Raw genomic sequence first — 17,964 nt, 5'->3', positions numbered from 1 at the left:
TCACGGTGGCAAGTCCCTTCACCCTCCGTGTCTTAGGAGAATCTCCCATCACATCCCATCAAACTGCTGCCTGAGAAGCAATTTTGGGCTGGATATTGCATAAAGGAGGGATAAAGTTTAAGCTGAGGTCTGGCTATTTGTTCTGTGCAGACAGGTTGTGGCCCTGGTCTTTTGTCTTCAAATAAATTGCAGGGGTGAAAGCATAAAAAATGCCCCATTCTTCAAGGGTATTTTTATTTAGATCCCACTCTTCAAAAGACTATATATAGATGTAGAAGTCGAGGTGCAATCCGAAGTTTGGAAAGTTACAGACTCATACAGACAGCTTCTGATGGATCTGAATTTTTCAGCTAAAGAACATCTCTGCTCTTGACCTGAGACCTAGATTTCACATTTCAGGAATTAAATGAGCATCATTTTCTAAAAGACATTAGACCAAGGCTGGCCTATCCAAAATATGGCTTCAGGATTTAGATGAAGACATTGTCATGTCAAGGAGACTTAAAAACTGACATGTCTTTTTTTCTGTTGAAAAGCCAGCCCTAGTTTGTTATACCACATTGTGGCTTGTTATGTGCAGGAGGCAAAGGAAAAGTGGAAGTTGTTTTGGATTTAACATCTCTTATAGGATTGTCTGCAGTAACAGGGCATAAGGCTCAGTGACCTAGATGATCTGGCCTTGTCTTATATTACTCTCTTCCCAATTTATCCTAAGACTGTGCCAAAAACCTGCCAAAATATAAGGGAAATGTGTGTGACCCCTGCCAAACAGAGAAGCCTCTGGCTCTGAGATACCTCAGATGTTTTGATTAGACTGAAGGAGCTGAACCTGAAAATAGGGGAGTGTGAAACAAAAGGAAGACTATTTCCTACCTGCTGCTGCAGGGCTGGGAATTGTGCATGAACACTTGTCCTGCTCCTTCCATACAGGCATCCTGATTTTCTCAAGAAAGTATTCAGCCTGTTTTAAAAAGATAAAAATATTTAAAAATAAAATAAAATAAAATAAAATAAAATAAAATAAAATAAAATAAAATAAAATAATAAAATAAAATAAATAAAATAAAATAAAATAAAATAAAATAGTAGAAATTGTGATGAGGGCAAGGAGATGAGAGCCTCATCCCACAAATGGGCCATATTCAGCCCTTCCAGAAAATGGATGGCCACTCCAGCCACCCAGAGGCACCACTGCTGCAGCTCTGGGGGCATGAACAGAGGACCTTGAGGCAAGCAAGGCGCAAAGCCAGTGGGGAGATTGACTGATCTTGTTTCGGATCAGATGGATGGCTCTAAATGACCTGTTAAGACGTTCTCTGAGCCCTGAGCCACAACATTAAGAGCCAAGACACCACTAGCACTTCTGAAGTAGTTATTAGTGACTGAAGTAGCACTTGTCAACTGCGACTTCAGTTTCAAGTAATAGTTTAACAGCATCAACTTGAAGAAAGGTTATATCTCTGTGTGTCTGGTGTGCTGCTGACACTTAAAGGAAATAATTGGTAGACTTGGAGCAGGGGCAGACACCAGTGGTAGAACAGGAGAGGAGGTTGGATACTCGAAGCAAAACTTCAACAATTTTGCGTGAAACAAGAGCCAGGAATCCATCCTAGGCTCTGGCATAAAAAGCAGGAGGAAGCTGTAACCCAACCTGCAGAAAAAGCTCCGCTTCCCAGCCGCAAGCTGTGCTGCTGTGCCGTTTAAAGGCTCATCTACAGCTGCAGGCTGCAGCCCTGTCCCACCGAGAGGACAAAAACATGTTGCCCCTTGCAGTTCTTGGCTGGCTTTTTGGAAAGCACATGTAATGCAATCTCCAGCTGATTTTTGGCTTCAGGACAGCAAAGCCCAAGAGAAAGTGTATGTGTATGTGTGCATGTGTGCCGGGGAAGAGAAGACAGGAAATCATCTGGAATGAAGTGCTCAGTCTCATTTTACCTGTAGCTTGGCTGTGTGACTCCAAAATAGAGGAATTAGCATGCAAATCCAGCAGTCCCTGGGCTGTCATCGCCTTCCAATTAGCTGCATTTGATTTCAGTGGGCACTGATGGATTGTGTCAGCAGGTGAGGCAGGATGTCTGAAAGGTGCTCTGGCTGCCATGGGCAGGAGAGGGCCGTGTGTGTGCCTGTTTTTCCCCGGTGCTGGTTGCTGGAATGATGCTGGCCTGCCAGAATAAAAGCACCACTGATGCTCACTGGCTGGAGGAACTGACTGACTCTGATCCTGGTGATCCTGTGTTTCTGCGGGCAGTGTGACAAAGTCAGAGCAGAGCAACTGAGGCCAGGTGAGCTCGCCCACCAGTTGGCCAGAGCAAAGTCTGGGTGTTTCAGACACCCAGTCTGAAGCAGTTACTGCTGGTTACTGTCCCATACTGTTCCCCTACGGCCAGTTAAACCATTTTTCTAATGCATGTTGTTTATCACCTGTATCGCATGAGGTACCCCAGAGTACCCTTTAGAGAGGTTATGAAGATGCTGTGCTTGGTCCTGATGAAATAGGAAATCTTGTTGTCATCCCTGGGAATGCACAAGCAAAACCAAAACAAGCAAAATACAGCTGCAGCCAGGGAAGAGGAGCTTTGCAAACACACCTCTTGCCCTCAAAAGGAGACGGTGTGTATATTCTAGCCAGCCATCCTGAGAGGGTAAAGGGGCTCTGGCTCCTCGACTGCTCCTAAGACCCGTTCCTGAGTAGAGACAGCAATGTTTCAGCAGACCAGGCTGCAGTTGTAGGGTGTGTGAGAGTCAGAAGACTGCCTCTGAAGTGAAGAGTAGCTTGTGTTTAGTGAAACTGAGGAACTGCCATGAGAAAAGGGCTGCCAGGGGAATGAAGCCAAGACAGCTCTGACTTGGTCACACTAATAAGTTAGGGAAATTACATTTACAGAACAATTTTAAAACACAGGCATGTGATCCAATTTGTCCAGAAAAGGGGATGTTTCCACAGATAATAGGCAAGCAGTTCCAATCCTCTGTAAGAGTTTTAGTTTAGTAGAAGGTCAGAAAATTCAACATCTTTTCTGTTTGTTATAAGTAAAACTCAGAAAGACATAGATACATTCTGCATGCAATAAATTAGAGGAATTAGAACAAGTTGAAGAAATCATTCACATTAGAAGTTTTAGTAACAGTAAGTGTGGGCTGCAGGTCATGACAGAACTAAGATGAGGCAAGCAGGATTTTGTGGAGTGAAAATTAGAAATTCATGGTCAGCTTAAGATGATGGCTCACCATGCATGAGCAAATGTCAAAGGCACTGCCTGAAATTTTACTTTTGGACAAAAGAAAATAAATTTGGAGTAGACTTGTGAGTCATTGTCATAGCAATGGTGATTGAGTTTGTATATGCAGACAAGGTTGCCTAGAGAAGACTATGGGAGCAGAAAAGAAAGAGACTAAGGATTAATATCTGCAAAGCCAACACAGAACTGGAAGGTGGGGATGATGGTGAGGGGCCTTCAGTCAACAAGGGCAGCATCGATACAGAACTGAGTCACAGATGCCCAGAAAAACAGAATTCAAAAAGTAAGCAATGATGTCAAAAGTGGCTGATGGTTCAAGAGGCTGAGGGTGGCATTCTGCCACCAGGTTTTGTCCAAGAAGAAACACGGAAAGATTTTTTGAGAGCTATTTCTGTGGGATGTAAGGTTGGGTGCACAGGACAGAGGAGGTGGAGAAAGGATATTGAGCAAGCCTAGAGAGGTAAGGGAGCAAGGTCTCCAGAGAGGCAAACACAGACAAGGAGAAATGCTTACAGATTGAAGGAATAAAGCATTGAGCTGTGAGACCTGCTGAAGAGAGAATGGTGAAAGGTTTTGGGAGTATGAGGAAGGAAATGAGAAGGGAAAATAAAGATGAAGAGATGAAATTAGACTTCTGGGTTATAAGGGTTAAAAAAAAAAAAAGGAAGAAAAATGTTTGTGACTGTAATGACAAAAGGAGGAAAAAGAGAAAAACAACCTGATTCAATTTTCTCATCAGAGAAATCAGCAAGAGCCTGTACACTGCTACAGACAAAGACAAAAAGGGGAAAGTTGAGGAAGAAGTCGAAAATGTGGTTGGAAGAAGTCATGAGAGACTGGGACCAGGGTTGGAGGAGGGGAAGAGAGAGGACATTGCCAGGAAAGAGGAGACAAATGGCTCTGATGTGGGTGAGAAAGTGAAGCAGAAATGGACCAGATAACTGTACCAAAGGAGGGCCAGGATAGGATAACCTTGTGGAGGATCCCAGCAGCAGATGAGATCCCAGCTCCATCCTGACCTGCAAAAAGGGCATTGAATTTAACCTAAAAGCAAAGGATGGTGAGGAAAGAATTCAAGCTACAGTTAATAACAACTTACTGTTTAACTATAGCAATAATAACGATGGTACTTCAAGCTATACATCATCTGTTTCTGCTGGTTTTGATTACTTTAAAACAGAGCGTGCCAAAGAAGGTTAGGAGAGCACTGCCACCTTTGGCACCTGCCCCAAATCAGGCCTGCAAATCCTACCCGTGTCTCACTCAGATTGAGAGCTTCTGTCCTTGAAATGTTAAACTCATTATCTGGGAGGTGTGGACAGTCTTGTGTCTCACAGCACTGGGAAGAAATTTGACATGAGTATGTCACAGGAGGGGAAAAAAGAAAAAAAAAAGAAAAAAAAACTCTTGAGAAATGTTGAGAGCGCATGTATTTTTGGCAGAGGATACTAGCCAGACTTGTCAGCTGATAGCATCCATAGAGCTGGAAGACTGAAAATGAACCGTATTACAACAAACAGAGATTTCACCACTGAAAGCAGTGCACTGACATTTATATTAGCTCCGTTTGACACAACCTGATGGGCTGGGCCGGGCTGGAGTGAAGTCCATGCAATATCCACCCACTTCCTCCTGCCCCAGCCCACTTCTGCCATGCACCTTTCTCACCATCCTGGGGGAGAAGGAGCTCATACCCACCCTGATGCTCTTTGCTGCAGGAAGGGCAATTCCTCAGCCAAATGTTCAGGTAATGACAGAGGCAATACTTTTACCCTGCCTTGACTAGAGGGAAGCCTGACAAGCTCCATCTAGAGAAGAAACTTGGTGGGGTCAGGAGAGGTTCCCCTCCTCTAGGTCATTCTGTGCTCTGACACTGAACCAGAGTGACCTCAGTGGAGTTACCCTGATTTACCTGGAGGTAGTAGGGAGCAGGATCCAGTCCAATAAATTGCATCAATTTAATGGGGATCATATATGAGAGAAAGGGAAGTCTGGACCCTCGGTCCCCGGGGCTACTTTGGGGGCTGACTGTCAAGGTGTGTTTTTTATTGTGTGTACCGCTTGTCTGATGATAGGAACTAAATTGAGAAGAGGCTCATTTCTCACAGGCCACTGAGCAACCAGAATGTGCTAACTGTCATACGTAGGAAGCACTCAGGTGTCGGGATTGTCAAGAGAGAAAGTGCAGCGCTTTTTATTAACTGCAAGAGCAATCAGCTCTGTCTGGGTCTGCTCAGTCTTGTGGAAACACATAGTTCACACTGGGCAATGCTCAGAGGCTTAACACAGGTATCAACACTGTGCCTCCAGTAATAACTTCACATTAGAGCTGTTGCATTACGGACTGTTGCATAGTCACAATTATACTTGTGGTACCTGGTAGCCTAATCTCTGACTTGAAGGCATTTGCTAAGTCTGAAGAGGTCGAATATTGCAAAATTCAGTTGCACATTTGAACAGCATTTTGTCTTGCCCTCAGAGGTTTTGCATGGTTGATGCAAAGGCTGCCTAGACCCTTTTTGCCTGGCATCGTGCCCTACTCGGAGGCTGGGTGTGCTGGTTCAGGCTGTGACCAGAGGGGTATGATAGCCAGGTAGCATGGTGCATGGCAGAGAGACCCTAAAAAGAAAGGGGGTGAGGAAGATGCATTAAAGGCATTGATAGTCTCTTCCTGAGGTTAAGACAGCTCCACATAGTCCTTCCCTGAAAGTTGTAAAAATACCCCCAAATTTGGGGGGGATTAACCATGATCTTGAATTGATTTTGATTAACTTACTTTGAATTATATTTGCTTTAAATTCAACAACAATAGAAAAAAATGAAAAATCACACTTCTGAAAAATGGTTGTGGTAGCAACAGTGCCCTTTGCTGGCAATATCAAGGTTGAACATATCCAGGTGTTGTCTGCATTCTTGACAGACTACCACTGGGCAGTACAAGAGATAGCCAAACCCCACGACCAAAAGCCATCACAAGTGATTCTCTGCAGCACGCCTAGGAAAGAGGCCAAACACCCCAGAATCGCTAAATAGCTTCTGCACCACCCAGAGGTTATAAGACATGGTATCAAAAGCTCCATCTCTACCATGGAGTCAGCACCTAGGTGAGCACTGCTGCATCTCAAGAAGTACCAGAAGTGAGGGATTCTCTAAACTCTTGTCTCAGCTGGGAGTTTTCTACCTGAAATGAACAGTCTTTTCCCTAGCATAAAATCAGTACACAATTAAATGTATATATAAGAGTAAAGTTTCAATGTTTACTTCACCGCTTTACCCAGAGAAAGCCCTGAGAATAGCATTAAAGCAAGAGGCCAGCTGGGCCAACAGAAATGTTCACAGCTGGCTGCAGCACAGTGCTTAGCTGCAAGCACGGAAAATAACCCTCTACATCAGAGAGAGAAAAATGAAATATCTAAGGCACACCAGCCACTACAGTGGCTGAGTCTCTCCCCTTTTCACATGGTCGGAGACGCTGAACTCCCCTCTCTGATTGCTCTGGAGTGAAGTACTGCCTTGTGGTGCCATAGGAAAAGCAGACCTGCAGAGCCCTGCATGTGATTCCCCAGCCAGGCAGCACGTATCGAGGACAAGTGAAGTGACACATCCTGTCGTCAGAGAAGGGTCAGTCAGCTGTACAGCGGTTTGTGCCCTTAGCAGGTGCTTCAATGTCAAAGGTATTAAAGCTGGTTATTTTCAGCTCTGTGCCGAGTGCCGAACAGGCTTGTTCCTCCCCTACCCCCATTCTAATTAAATTTATAGGCAGCGACTATCAGCTGGCCTAAGAGTTGAGCTGTCAAGTTAAGAGAAAAGCGCCAGCAGCACAAACCCCTCCAGCTGGAAAGACAGAGTTTCTGATGGTGGCTGTACTTTCTGGAAATTATCTCTCCCGTCTCGTCTCTCATATGTTTCCCGATATATCTCATCTTTTTCTCTGTCTCTCACATACCCAGGTGCACACACGCGCACAGGCACATGTGAGTTATGTGCTATAGTGCCTTGCTTTGGTGGATTGCCTCTGTCTACATAGAAATATATATAGTATAGCTGAGGGCTCTATCCTTCTGTCAGCTACATCAGTGTAACACAGACTTCACCAGCAGTGAATATGCCTCAGATGATTTGACTCTAGACACAGTCTGTTCTGATTCAGCTGGAGCTAGCAAGAACATCCCTGGAAATCAGGCTTTCTCTGCCCACAGTTTTGTGTTCCTTGGTACACAGAAATTTAACAGTAATTATTGAGTTAATTGTGGTAAAATCTGTATAATTAGTAAATCTTCATGACAGTCCCTGAAATGAGGTACTTGTAGCTTTAGAAAGGGTAGCTGAGATACAAGAATAATAAGTAAGTTGACTAAGATCTTGGAAAGGATCATTAGTGGAGCTAGATTTCAGTCTCAAGCATGTCTGACCACTGCCTTCCCCAGAGTATCCCATGGAGCAGAGTCCCCAGTAGGCATTTGGGCCCGCCAGGTGTACCGCCTGCCTTCCACCACAACTCTTTGAATTAAACCCTTCTCTAGTCAACTCAGAAAAGACATGTTACTGAATCTTCTTCCATCAGATCCTGCTAATCTATGGGGAAACTGGGGCACCTAACTGCCTGCATTAGAATTTGCCACAGAAATTGGTTGGTAACTTTGCTTTTGGGAGGGAGAAACAAGGACTGTACTGGAGGCGTCATGGGCTGTGGAAAGATGGACTTTCAGCTTTAGTGCATTTTGCAGCTCCCAGATGATGTTGCTATGACTCCATGGTGCAAAGCTGTCCCAGAGCTAGATCCTCATGCACCACCAGAAGACTTGTTGCAATAGTGCTACAGGCAGGTCTCTGATAAAGTGTAAAAGCTTGGTCACAGCCCCAGGGATGATTCCTCCAGTAAGGCACCAAACTAAGAGCTCTTCACATGGTGAACATCTCCCACAGCTTTCGGCTTTGCATTAGGGGGTTCCTCCAGGCCTAGATGACCTCTTTAAGAGTGTCTGACACTATGGTGACTCCAGAGACACCTGCACCTAAAGGAAGGGGCAGCCCCAGGATCTATAGGATACTCCCTTTCCCCTATTGAATTGTCCTTCAGGAATTCACCTGGCCTCTCCCTGCCTTAGCCTGGGATATGTGATAAGATCACAGCCAGCAGTGAAGTGACAGAAATGCCATACAAATATATTTCCTACAGCCCTTTCTGAGGATCATTTTAGCCAACCAGCTTTGGGCAATGGTGTGCTTTTTGCTTGCTGACCCTGCGGAGAGCATTGGCTGGTCTCTGGGTGGCAAAGCAAGAGCGCTCATCCAGATCATTTCCCTCTGACCGGATCGAAGGAGGAGAACAATTACGATAAAGCTATCCCTTCCAGAGGCTGCTCACAGTCACCAGAGTAGGGGGCTCAGGAGAGGTTTGTAGTGCACTGCTGCACACGTTCCAGTTGGCTTTGAAGCAAGTTAAACAAACTGGAGGACGAAGTGATTCTGATTTCTATACCTTGTGGATGAGGCATTGAATTGCAAAGCCCAAAACCGATCTCCAGAGTTTTCATAAGAAAAACTCACTCAACTGTCCCACTACCTCTGTGGTTCCAAAGAGTTTCCCAAAAGCATAAAAAGTCAGATAAGGCTGAGGGGAAGGACATACAGGAACTGAGTGATAAAAAGTTTCTTAGGCAGATGGTAGAACAGGGGATCTGCGAAAGGTGCTGAGTGTCCATAGGAGATATGGGGCTGAGGGAAGATGGGGTCCTTTGGAAATTAGGAGAAAAAAAAAAAAAAAAGAAAAGAAAAGGAGACTACATGATGGTTGGCATAGATAGAAAATCTTCCTTTAAGTGTCAATGATAGGTGAGACAGAGAAACAAGTTCATATGATGCACTGCTAACCTCCTTAAGTAAAATCAAAAGACTGAGGATCGGGGGGCTGTTTAGGTCTCCTCATGAATGGCTAAGATTTAAGATGCTCTAAGAAATAATCTGGACAATTTATCATTTCTTTCCCCCCCACAGAGAGGATAATTAATGCTGTAAAATGGAGTAGGCTCAGTGCACCCCTTTCTGATGTCAGGGGCCCATTTTAAGGTCAATGATTGAAATGCTCTGACGGTGTCAGCTGAGTTTTTGCGTCCGTTGCTAGGATTTTACTCACCAAGGACTTTTAAGGTGATGTATGTTCATTAGTTTACAAGAAGATACAATTACCAATCCAAACTGCACCATGTTTCATTTGCTACTAACCTTCTAATTCACCTAGGTAGGTGGCAGTGAGTGCATTTGCTAACTGGTGATTACCAAATTAGTTGCATGATAAACCTTTTAGGAAAAAAAAAAAAAAAACTAAAATGAATAATGAGTTGATTTTTTCTTTCAACATGCTATAATTTTTATTCATTTAACTTGAGCCAATTTATTAGGAGAGGGAGAGAGCTTGTATTCCTTTGCACTCCTTTTGCAAAAGAGACAACCAACAGGAAAAATTCTGAATGTAGTTATGTTTTAAAATCCACATTAATTATAAATACACTTATTCTTTATAAGGGCAGGCTCTGCAGCCTGGTTAGGGGAGGGAATAGGGGGGTCATGTATAAATTGTCTCCCAAGGACCCCACTGAAATTTCCATAGCATTCACCATATGACACTGATGTGTGAAAATTGACATGAAGATTTGAAAATTGGGACCGAGGGAGACCAAGCATAAAATAACTTCAATTTTGCGCTCTCTCTGTCTCTCGGAGGAATAGTGCGGTGGACTGACCAACACAACACAAACAAGCGAAGAGGAGAGAAAAAAATATTCAGGGAGAAGGATAGGAGTTATTAAAGAGAAAACACACTCCTCACTCACAGAGAGAAAGGATGATCAATGGATTTAGTCACAGAGAAATTCAAGCAGAAAATTGCTGCTGTTTTTTATCTGAGAGGCAGAAAGTTTAACCAAACCAGAATTCTCTCAACTCACTCCAAGGCAAACAGTGGAGAAAACCACTGTATTTTGAAACAGTAGGAAAGTGTATGTGCATGTGTAAATTTTTGTGTGCAATTTTACAATTTTATGATGCCAAATGAATTGTTAGGTAGAGCCCTTCCCTCCAGAAGTCTGCAATATGGAAGATCTTATAAGCTCTTTATACTCTGCCACGAGTTTTGAAACCCTGCCAGAATTAGAAAGCCAACCTCTTGCAGCATGAATAGCTAACAGGCTGTAGATAGGGTGGAGTCACTGGACTCAGCTGCTAACACAGAAATCCCATTCCTTCTTCAGAAAGAGGGTAAACCCATAAAATCAGTGAAAACTGATCAGGAAAAGAACCAAAAAATCAAAATGAAATGTTTCAGGCCTGTCTCCTGTAGCTTAAATTGTAAGAGGTTAAACATCTCACTCTGGACATAACGGTAGCATTTTGAGATGCTAGATATGTTTTCTTAATTCCTTTTCTTTGGGATGATTTGTGGTTCTGAGTGTGGTTTTTCAAAACCAAGTTTTGGCATTCTGGAGGCTCTTGCTGGCACTTGTCTGCATACACAAAATCAGCCCAGCCTTAGGACTGGCTGTTAGTGCTTCCAAAAATCAGATCACTGTGCAAAGGCAGGAGGTACCAAAGCATCATTGAGCAGTGGAAATAACAATATATTTCTCCTGGAGCTTAACTGCTGTTCTGGGAATAGATATCCATAACTTTCTTAGCACTGATTAGGTGTTCAATAGTTCTCATCCCTGGATTATTGGTCAAAATGCCAACCAGGGTTGGAAATTCACTTTAGGGCCTCAGCAGGACCATCCAACCCTCCTGCACGGTGATGCAGACAGACAGATATCCTATCTGCGTGTCCATGGATGTTTCTCAAAATCCAGATCTGTTATAAGCTTGGTTTTAAAATACCACATCTGATCCAATCTGCTCTAGATAGACACTCAACACTCACCATCACCGCCAGTGCTGAATGCCAGTCTTGTTGCTAGTGCTGCTATTTCCTTTTGGATCACAAGTTGTTTGCTGTTCTCTGTTATCCCAAAGACATCTGCAAGACAATGGAAATATAAGTCTATACATTTATGTTATGGAAGAAAACCTATGTATATAGAGATGAGTTATAGATACAGGCAATGCTTTAGCTTTAAAAGTAATTGTTCTCTAGTTCCCTAAGTCCTAACGTAATTCTCAGTCAGACAGGATGCACTGCACAGTCCTGAACACTCTACTGCCTCACCAGACTATTTTTCTTGGGCTTACTTACCTTATTTTATTTAGCTTTGAGGCACATAAGATTCCTTGTGCTTCATGATATGATGATCTAAAAGACCAATATTCATATGCCGTGGATCTCATTTATTACAAAGTGAAGTATATAATAATGAAAAATAACAACAGCCCTTCACTCTCCAGGGTATCTCAACACCCTTATGGATGGCCGCACATATAGTCAGCACCATAGAAAAAAATGGAGGGGAAACGGCAGTGCACTCACTTTTCAAAGCTGGAATGCCTTTGGTCTAGAAGGCCAAATCCATAGCTTCATCCATAGCTTCTGTTGAGGAGTATATTACAGAGGGTACTGAAGAAAAAAAAAAAAAAGTATATTTTTTTGAAACAGCGTGCTTGCATGCAGAGAAAATGGGCCTTGTAGGTACCGAGGAGCAGGCAGAAAAAGGAGAATTCTCCATTTCAAAAGTCTGTAGGAATTATCATTAAACACCTTGAGGATTTTCAAGAGTGGCCAAAGGAGGATACTCCGTGACTCACAGACTAACACGAGAGCTGCCCATCATTGACTCTTAGTGCTCTACTGAGCATGAAAGTAGTGGCATGAAAACAATATGAAAAGGCCTTGCAGGTAATTTCACAGGGTAACAAGGAATGCCAGGCTCATTCTAATTACTGGCACTGGGAACATTTAAATTAAGTGCTGGGATCTTTAGGGCAGCTTCTGTGTTTCACACACGTATTTTTTTTTCTTTTGTAAATTTTGTATTTTATAGCAGGCCTTATATAGGTGTCTTTTTATGTGCCTCCTTTTAGTTTGCAAGTTGCACTCAAAATATAGTTTTGAGCTTCTTTCTACAACTAAAAAATCTAGGGTATTATATAAAAATAAATAATTAAAATTCTCCCAATGATCCCATGATTCTAACAGATGAGGTTTTAAGGAATGCCATGAGAAAATTACAAGAATTAACAATAGAACAATAATAATAATAGTAATAATAATACATGAACCAAAAATAAAATGCAAGGCCACAGTACCTAATGATTTCATTGTTTTCTTTTACTATCCTGTTGTAGTACACTGGCCATGAGCCGGCATTGCCTTGAAATACAGTTTTGTTGTGTGTGTCAAAGAAGCTGTCTTTTATTTATTTACCTAAATCCGTTCACACTCCACCTGAACATGACAAAGTTGATGCCATCACCCTTTTAATAAACTCATATTGTCAAGTTACATCTATTTCACAAAACTATGAGATCAGAATTTTGTCCAGTATTTTCATTATTAAATCACTCAAGGAGTCCTTCTAAGAATTAATTTTCTGAAGGGAAGATGTCTTCTGTGCTCTGTCTTGTTTAAATGTTTGTGTTTCAAATACTGTTTAAAGTGCTTGAATTTCTCACCTTTAGATCCTTCTCAGTTTGTGTATGATCTTTATGGTCTTTTTCCGCTAAGAGGCCCACTCATTCCAATAAAAAGGTGATTTTCAAAAGAATTTCTGTCTTTATTTATATATAATCATAGTACAGATTGCATCAAATCCTTTAGAACATACATATAAAACACTCCTGGCTGGTTTCATGCAGCTGGGAGATAGTCGTCTCCCTGTGAAGTTTGAGATGAAATATTCAAATGTAAAAGAAAGCAAAAAAGGATATCACCTACCTCAAAAAGGTCTTCAGAAACCTTCTGGGGAGAGTTTGAGGAGCAAAGATAGGAATGATATGCTACCATTTTTAAGAAAGGATGGAAGAATCACCTCGACTGCTACTATGGAGAAATGTTTTTAAGGTTATTTTCAACTCCAGAGCAATAGTAGCAAATAATTTGCAAGTTCTCCCGAACATTTTAGCTAGAAAAGAGAGATTCTCAGAAGCAAAAAAAAAAAAAAAGAGAGGTATAGACCATTGGCTACTGTGTAATTGGCACTCAGCCCCAGCCACGGAGGTTGGAACTACATCCAAGCTTTCTCCAAGTCTGACACAGGGCATATATTGAAGTTGGAGGCAGTTTATTGAGAGCTTATTTGGACTATATAGTTCTGTCAAAATGCAAGCACTTTACGTACAGCTTCAGAAGTAAAGATGGAAGTATAAAGTTACTACAGTTCTGAAATGTCCACTTTAAGCAGCTTGGAAATGCAGTAGCTTGATGTTTGTGTTTTGCAATAATATTTTTTTCTACAAAATTTTACATATATTGATATACATACGTATCTACACATTTATGTATATGCATATATATAGTCTATGCGTATATATACATACATATAGAATTTAGTCTATTAATGTGAAATTATTCTAAAAGTCAAAAGTCAATATAATATGCTGACTGAAGGAAAGATAATCTTTAACTTCAAATATATCAGAAGGAAAGAATTGCAAACTCATATTATTTTACCAAGTAGAGATCTGCAGTGGATTAATCAGACTTTCGCATTTGGAAGCAGAAAGCAAAGGAAGAAAATGTCTGACTAATCTTATGGTAGATGCCATGGGTAAAATCAACAAAATGTATAGAAGAAACAACCCTTCTTGGTTTTTAGGCACCCCATTTTTTACAGACAGACAAGACTTCTTAAGGACATTCTTGCTATCTTAATACCTCAATCTTATTCAGTGTCATTTCTGAATGAAACCATTGTTGAGGCAACAGTGAGTTGCATAGCTCCATCAGCCTTCTTTAATTTGCCTGGAGATTATGGGAAAAACCTCTATAAATCAGTTTTATGACCTCATGAAAAACTTACAGTTGTATGGCATCACTTGCATGAATTATGAGATAGCCACAACAAGGACCAAAGATGTCAAGGACGCCAAAGCGAAGCTTTATGTACCCTGGGACATGGCATTGCATTTCTCAAATCTACAGTTGGCAGAAAGACTAAAGGCAGACATGGAATCTAAACTTCCCTCTGTCTCCTAAATGCAGAGCAGTGATTTGGAAAGGCTGTGAAGGCATTGTTAAAATAGTCTTGAAAAGGGTCATTAGTCTGAAGATGTAGCAATTTAATTCTTCATTAGCATTATAAAATAAGCAGTATGTACACAGAAAAGAAAAAAAATCATATAGTTCTTTAAAAAAGAGTTCAGGCCAAATGCATTTTTTTTCCCCAAACCAAAAGTTCTATTTTGAAATTTGTATAGCGCCTTTTACTAAGAGACTTCATGTAGTTGCAGTGGCAGCCACATAATTTTTATTGTCATTACAAAATAGACTTCCTGATGCTCTTTCCTCAAATTCCTTCTCCTTTAACATGACCTCCCAGTGTTTTGCTGTGATGTGTCAAAATCAAAAGTCCCAATCCAAGCATCACTGAACTTTATGACATTTCTTGGTACTGTAAACCTAAAGCAAAGACTGAATTTTGCAATTTAAAGGATAACCTGAGAGACAAACACCTGCAGGTCGGGTTTCTCAGTGTGTTAGATATAGTCACATGTATACCAACTGCAAGTTATATAGTTTCAACATAGAAACACTCATAACAAAAAACTAATTTTGTCAGAAATACATTTTGGAGGAAAACTGAAAGAAAGATTCTGACTGTGTTAGAGAATCCAGGCCAGCTTTTTGAGGGGACACAATATTTGTCTTTGCACTTTAATTTTCTACTACATAGTAGAGAATTAAAAAAAAAAAAAAAAAAAAAGTTCTATTTTGTCAAAGAAATTTTATTTTTTTTTGACACCAAATAAATCTTAAGATGTTTCCTGGCAAAAGCACTGAATGTTTCCATTGTCACTCCCATTGAAAGCAGAGACAGACTCCCAAATCTTACTCCCTCTATGCTGATTAAAATGTTTATCCTCCACCAATGGCAGCAATGCTCTGTTTAGGCAGCCCAAACATAACCCTGCTGTGAGTTCCCAGAACAGAAGAGGCGGAAGATTCTGGGCTCAGCCTGCGTGAAATTTGGCCAGGCTGATATCCCCTCACCTCCTTTCTGTCCCTCGTAGGCCATTGTGCTATAGCAAAATGTCCGGCAACTGGGGTCAGACGTGATCTGCTCTCCCCTCTTTGATATCTACCTTCTCTCCTCCCTCCCCTCATTTTAGATATCCTTGTGACTCATCTTGCACTTTAGTTTTATTCTGGGAGAGGATACAAGGAATCTGGGCTTGGTGTTGTGATTCAAATGAGCCCATATTCTATTTTAATTGCTCTCAGCATCTCTCTTTGTAACAGAGAGCCGAGATGATACACTTTCTGCTTTCTCCATTCCTGGGGGCTGCTCAGCTTGCTATTTCAACTAATGCTCTCACACAGGCCCTGCTCTTTGAGCCAATCCTCTGAGCTTCTTCTCTCTCCTTTTTTTTTTCCCCCTGCCATTATTCCAGGTGGTTACCCATCCCATTTCACTTACTCCAGTGTGTCACCAGGCTGCTGCCAAAAGCTCTTCTGTTTTTTCTCCTGTTGTGTTCACTCTTTCTCTTTTTTAACTTTTAATCTCAGCCCTAGGTGAGGTGCACTGAACAGACATGATGAAGCTTTCAGGATGTTAGAAAGTAAACTGCTGGAAGAGGTCAGTGAGAGCAGAAACCAATAAAGCACAAGAAGGAAGTTTGATACGTACGAACAAAGCAATTGGTAATGATGTGAAATAGTTGGGTCAAATGAGGGCTGTGCACAAATGAAAAGATTCACCTCCAAACACCTGAAAAGTTTACCTAACCTGCTTTTCCTTGACAGGAGCTAGTCTGTTGCTGTGAACCACCGCTAACAGCTTTACACCCTGCTTTTATTTGCACATCTCCACACACACATGAGCATCTGGCCATCAGCAGTGGGGTAGATTCCTTTTTCAAAAGAAACTCCTTAAATCCTATAAGCTTCCTGCTTCCTTTTCTCTTCCATTCATTGCCACTTAGTACCTGAAAAGTGTGATTTAAGACCAGGTTTCCAATATCCTCTCTTAGCACCAGTAAAGCCATTGAATTCAAACGGATGGCCTCTGATGTACGGGGTTGTTCGGCATAGAGGTGGCCTCACCGAGCTACTACTTCATCAGGCAGCAATCAGATAGTGCAGCTCCCATTAAGGAAGGCAAAATTCCCAATTTGCCAGGCAGGGGATGTTTGCCTACAAGAGTAAGATTCTTTTTTGAGATAGATTTCTCTTCTAGATCCCCAGGCTTAGGGGAAAAAAAAAATAATAGTAATAACTGTCAACTCGGATTATCCCATATTCATGCTTAGCAAAAATTAAGTTTTTAAAACAGGTGATGAAAACCAATTGGAATAGTGAGATATTTTGATGACCACAGTATATTTGAGACTGTTTCCTCTCCTTCCCTCCCTTTCTAAGGTGGTGGCAGTGTAAGATGAGAAATATTTTCTGTCCTTTGAAACTTGCAAGCTGAGGCTCTGCTCTTGGTACAGCTCTAGGGGATAGAAATGAAATAATATTTTCATGAAATTCTTTAGAAGGTAGAGAACTTTCTGTTTTTTACTCACTGTCTAGATGTCATCGCTGGCCTCCTCTAAGGAAGCACCCTGACACTTCCACGATGGCTGTGGTAGAGTGACCTGAAGGGAATAAAATTTCTAGTGCCTTGCTCAGCTGGCCACTGTGACATGACTTTCTCGTTCTCTGGGAAGGCTGCCAGCCTGCCAGCTGCAGCCTGTGCCACCCCCCGGTGGACCTGGAGGGCACTTTCCTAGACCTCAACGAGGGCAGCATTTATTAAAAGGAGAATTAAAATATTAATAGGAAAAAAAATATTATTTTATTTTTGTTTTGCTAATGACAAAGAACTCAATTTCTCCATACTTGGAAGCAGTTATATACCCAACTATGCCAATCTCAATATTATCTCAGATGGGTACTTGCTCCCTGGAGGCCCTTAGGGGAACGACCTTATGTCCCTCTACCTTTGATAAAGCACTGCCTGCATGCATATAAATCAATTAACATCATCAGCTTATGCTAATTTTGAATATAGATGGCATGCTGGAAATAAACAGAGGTGTTTATGACTGTCTAGAAAAGAAAACACAACGACAAGCTTCCCTCCTCCTCACTGTATGCACAAAACTATACCCACGCCATACGCACACACGTTGCCAGCCAGCCAGCCCTTGCCCCGCAAGAAGCCTTCATTTAGCTGCTTGTGCTCTCTCTGTTTTCTAGGGGGATTTTTGACAAGCAGAGCAGCCAAAATAACACACTGCAACACATAAACATCCCTTATCAACCATTTACTCGGCTTTGCTACCCTGCCAGTTGCATTCCTGATTTTGTTGTTTTTTCTGGTGTTGGTTTCTTTAATTTAGGATACTCCAAGGATTGGGAGGTTACCAGGCTGGCATGGAAAAGACATTTAGAAGTGGAAAGGATTACTCAAACCATGGAGAGCACTTCTTTTTGTCATAGCCTGACTATCCGTAGGAAATGACACATCGCAGCCTCCCCCACCCCACTGGAAGCACTACTTACCACAGGAGTGGTCAAGAGCCATGCCGACATCTCAGGTCCCAACAACTGCAGGGAACGCTTCTGCGAACACATCCAGGGGAAAACTGAGCCTTA

At 41.9% G+C, this 17,964-nt stretch overlaps 1 protein-coding gene and 1 long non-coding RNA gene across 2 annotated transcripts in view; one reads left to right on the top strand and one right to left on the bottom strand.

Moving 5' to 3' along the window:
- The window catches only part of LOC308201103 (uncharacterized protein), a 110,152-nt gene that overhangs the window by 21,828 nt on the left and 70,360 nt on the right, over positions 1-17,964 (bottom strand). Inside the window, exons 22-25 of the mRNA XM_080607897.1 lie at positions 11,695-17,931; positions 11,152-11,247; positions 4,187-9,539; positions 874-961 (exon numbers count right to left, since the gene is read on the bottom strand). Coding sequence (XP_080464023.1) covers positions 874-961; positions 4,187-4,273 — 175 coding nt within the window. The 5' untranslated portion in view covers positions 4,274-9,539; positions 11,152-11,247; positions 11,695-17,931. The remainder of the gene's footprint in view (positions 1-873; positions 962-4,186; positions 9,540-11,151; positions 11,248-11,694; positions 17,932-17,964) is intronic.
- LOC308201105 lies at positions 896-9,017 on the top strand. The gene is made up of 2 exons (XR_013956062.1): positions 896-963; positions 1,942-9,017. It is a non-coding gene; the product is annotated as an uncharacterized lncRNA (long non-coding RNA).

The sequence above is a fragment of the Anser brachyrhynchus genome, assembly GCF_964034855.1.
Source record: "Anser brachyrhynchus genome assembly, chromosome: 11".
Lineage (NCBI taxonomy): Eukaryota > Metazoa > Chordata > Aves > Anseriformes > Anatidae > Anser > Anser brachyrhynchus.
This window is presented reverse-complemented; position numbering and strand designations above follow the sequence as displayed.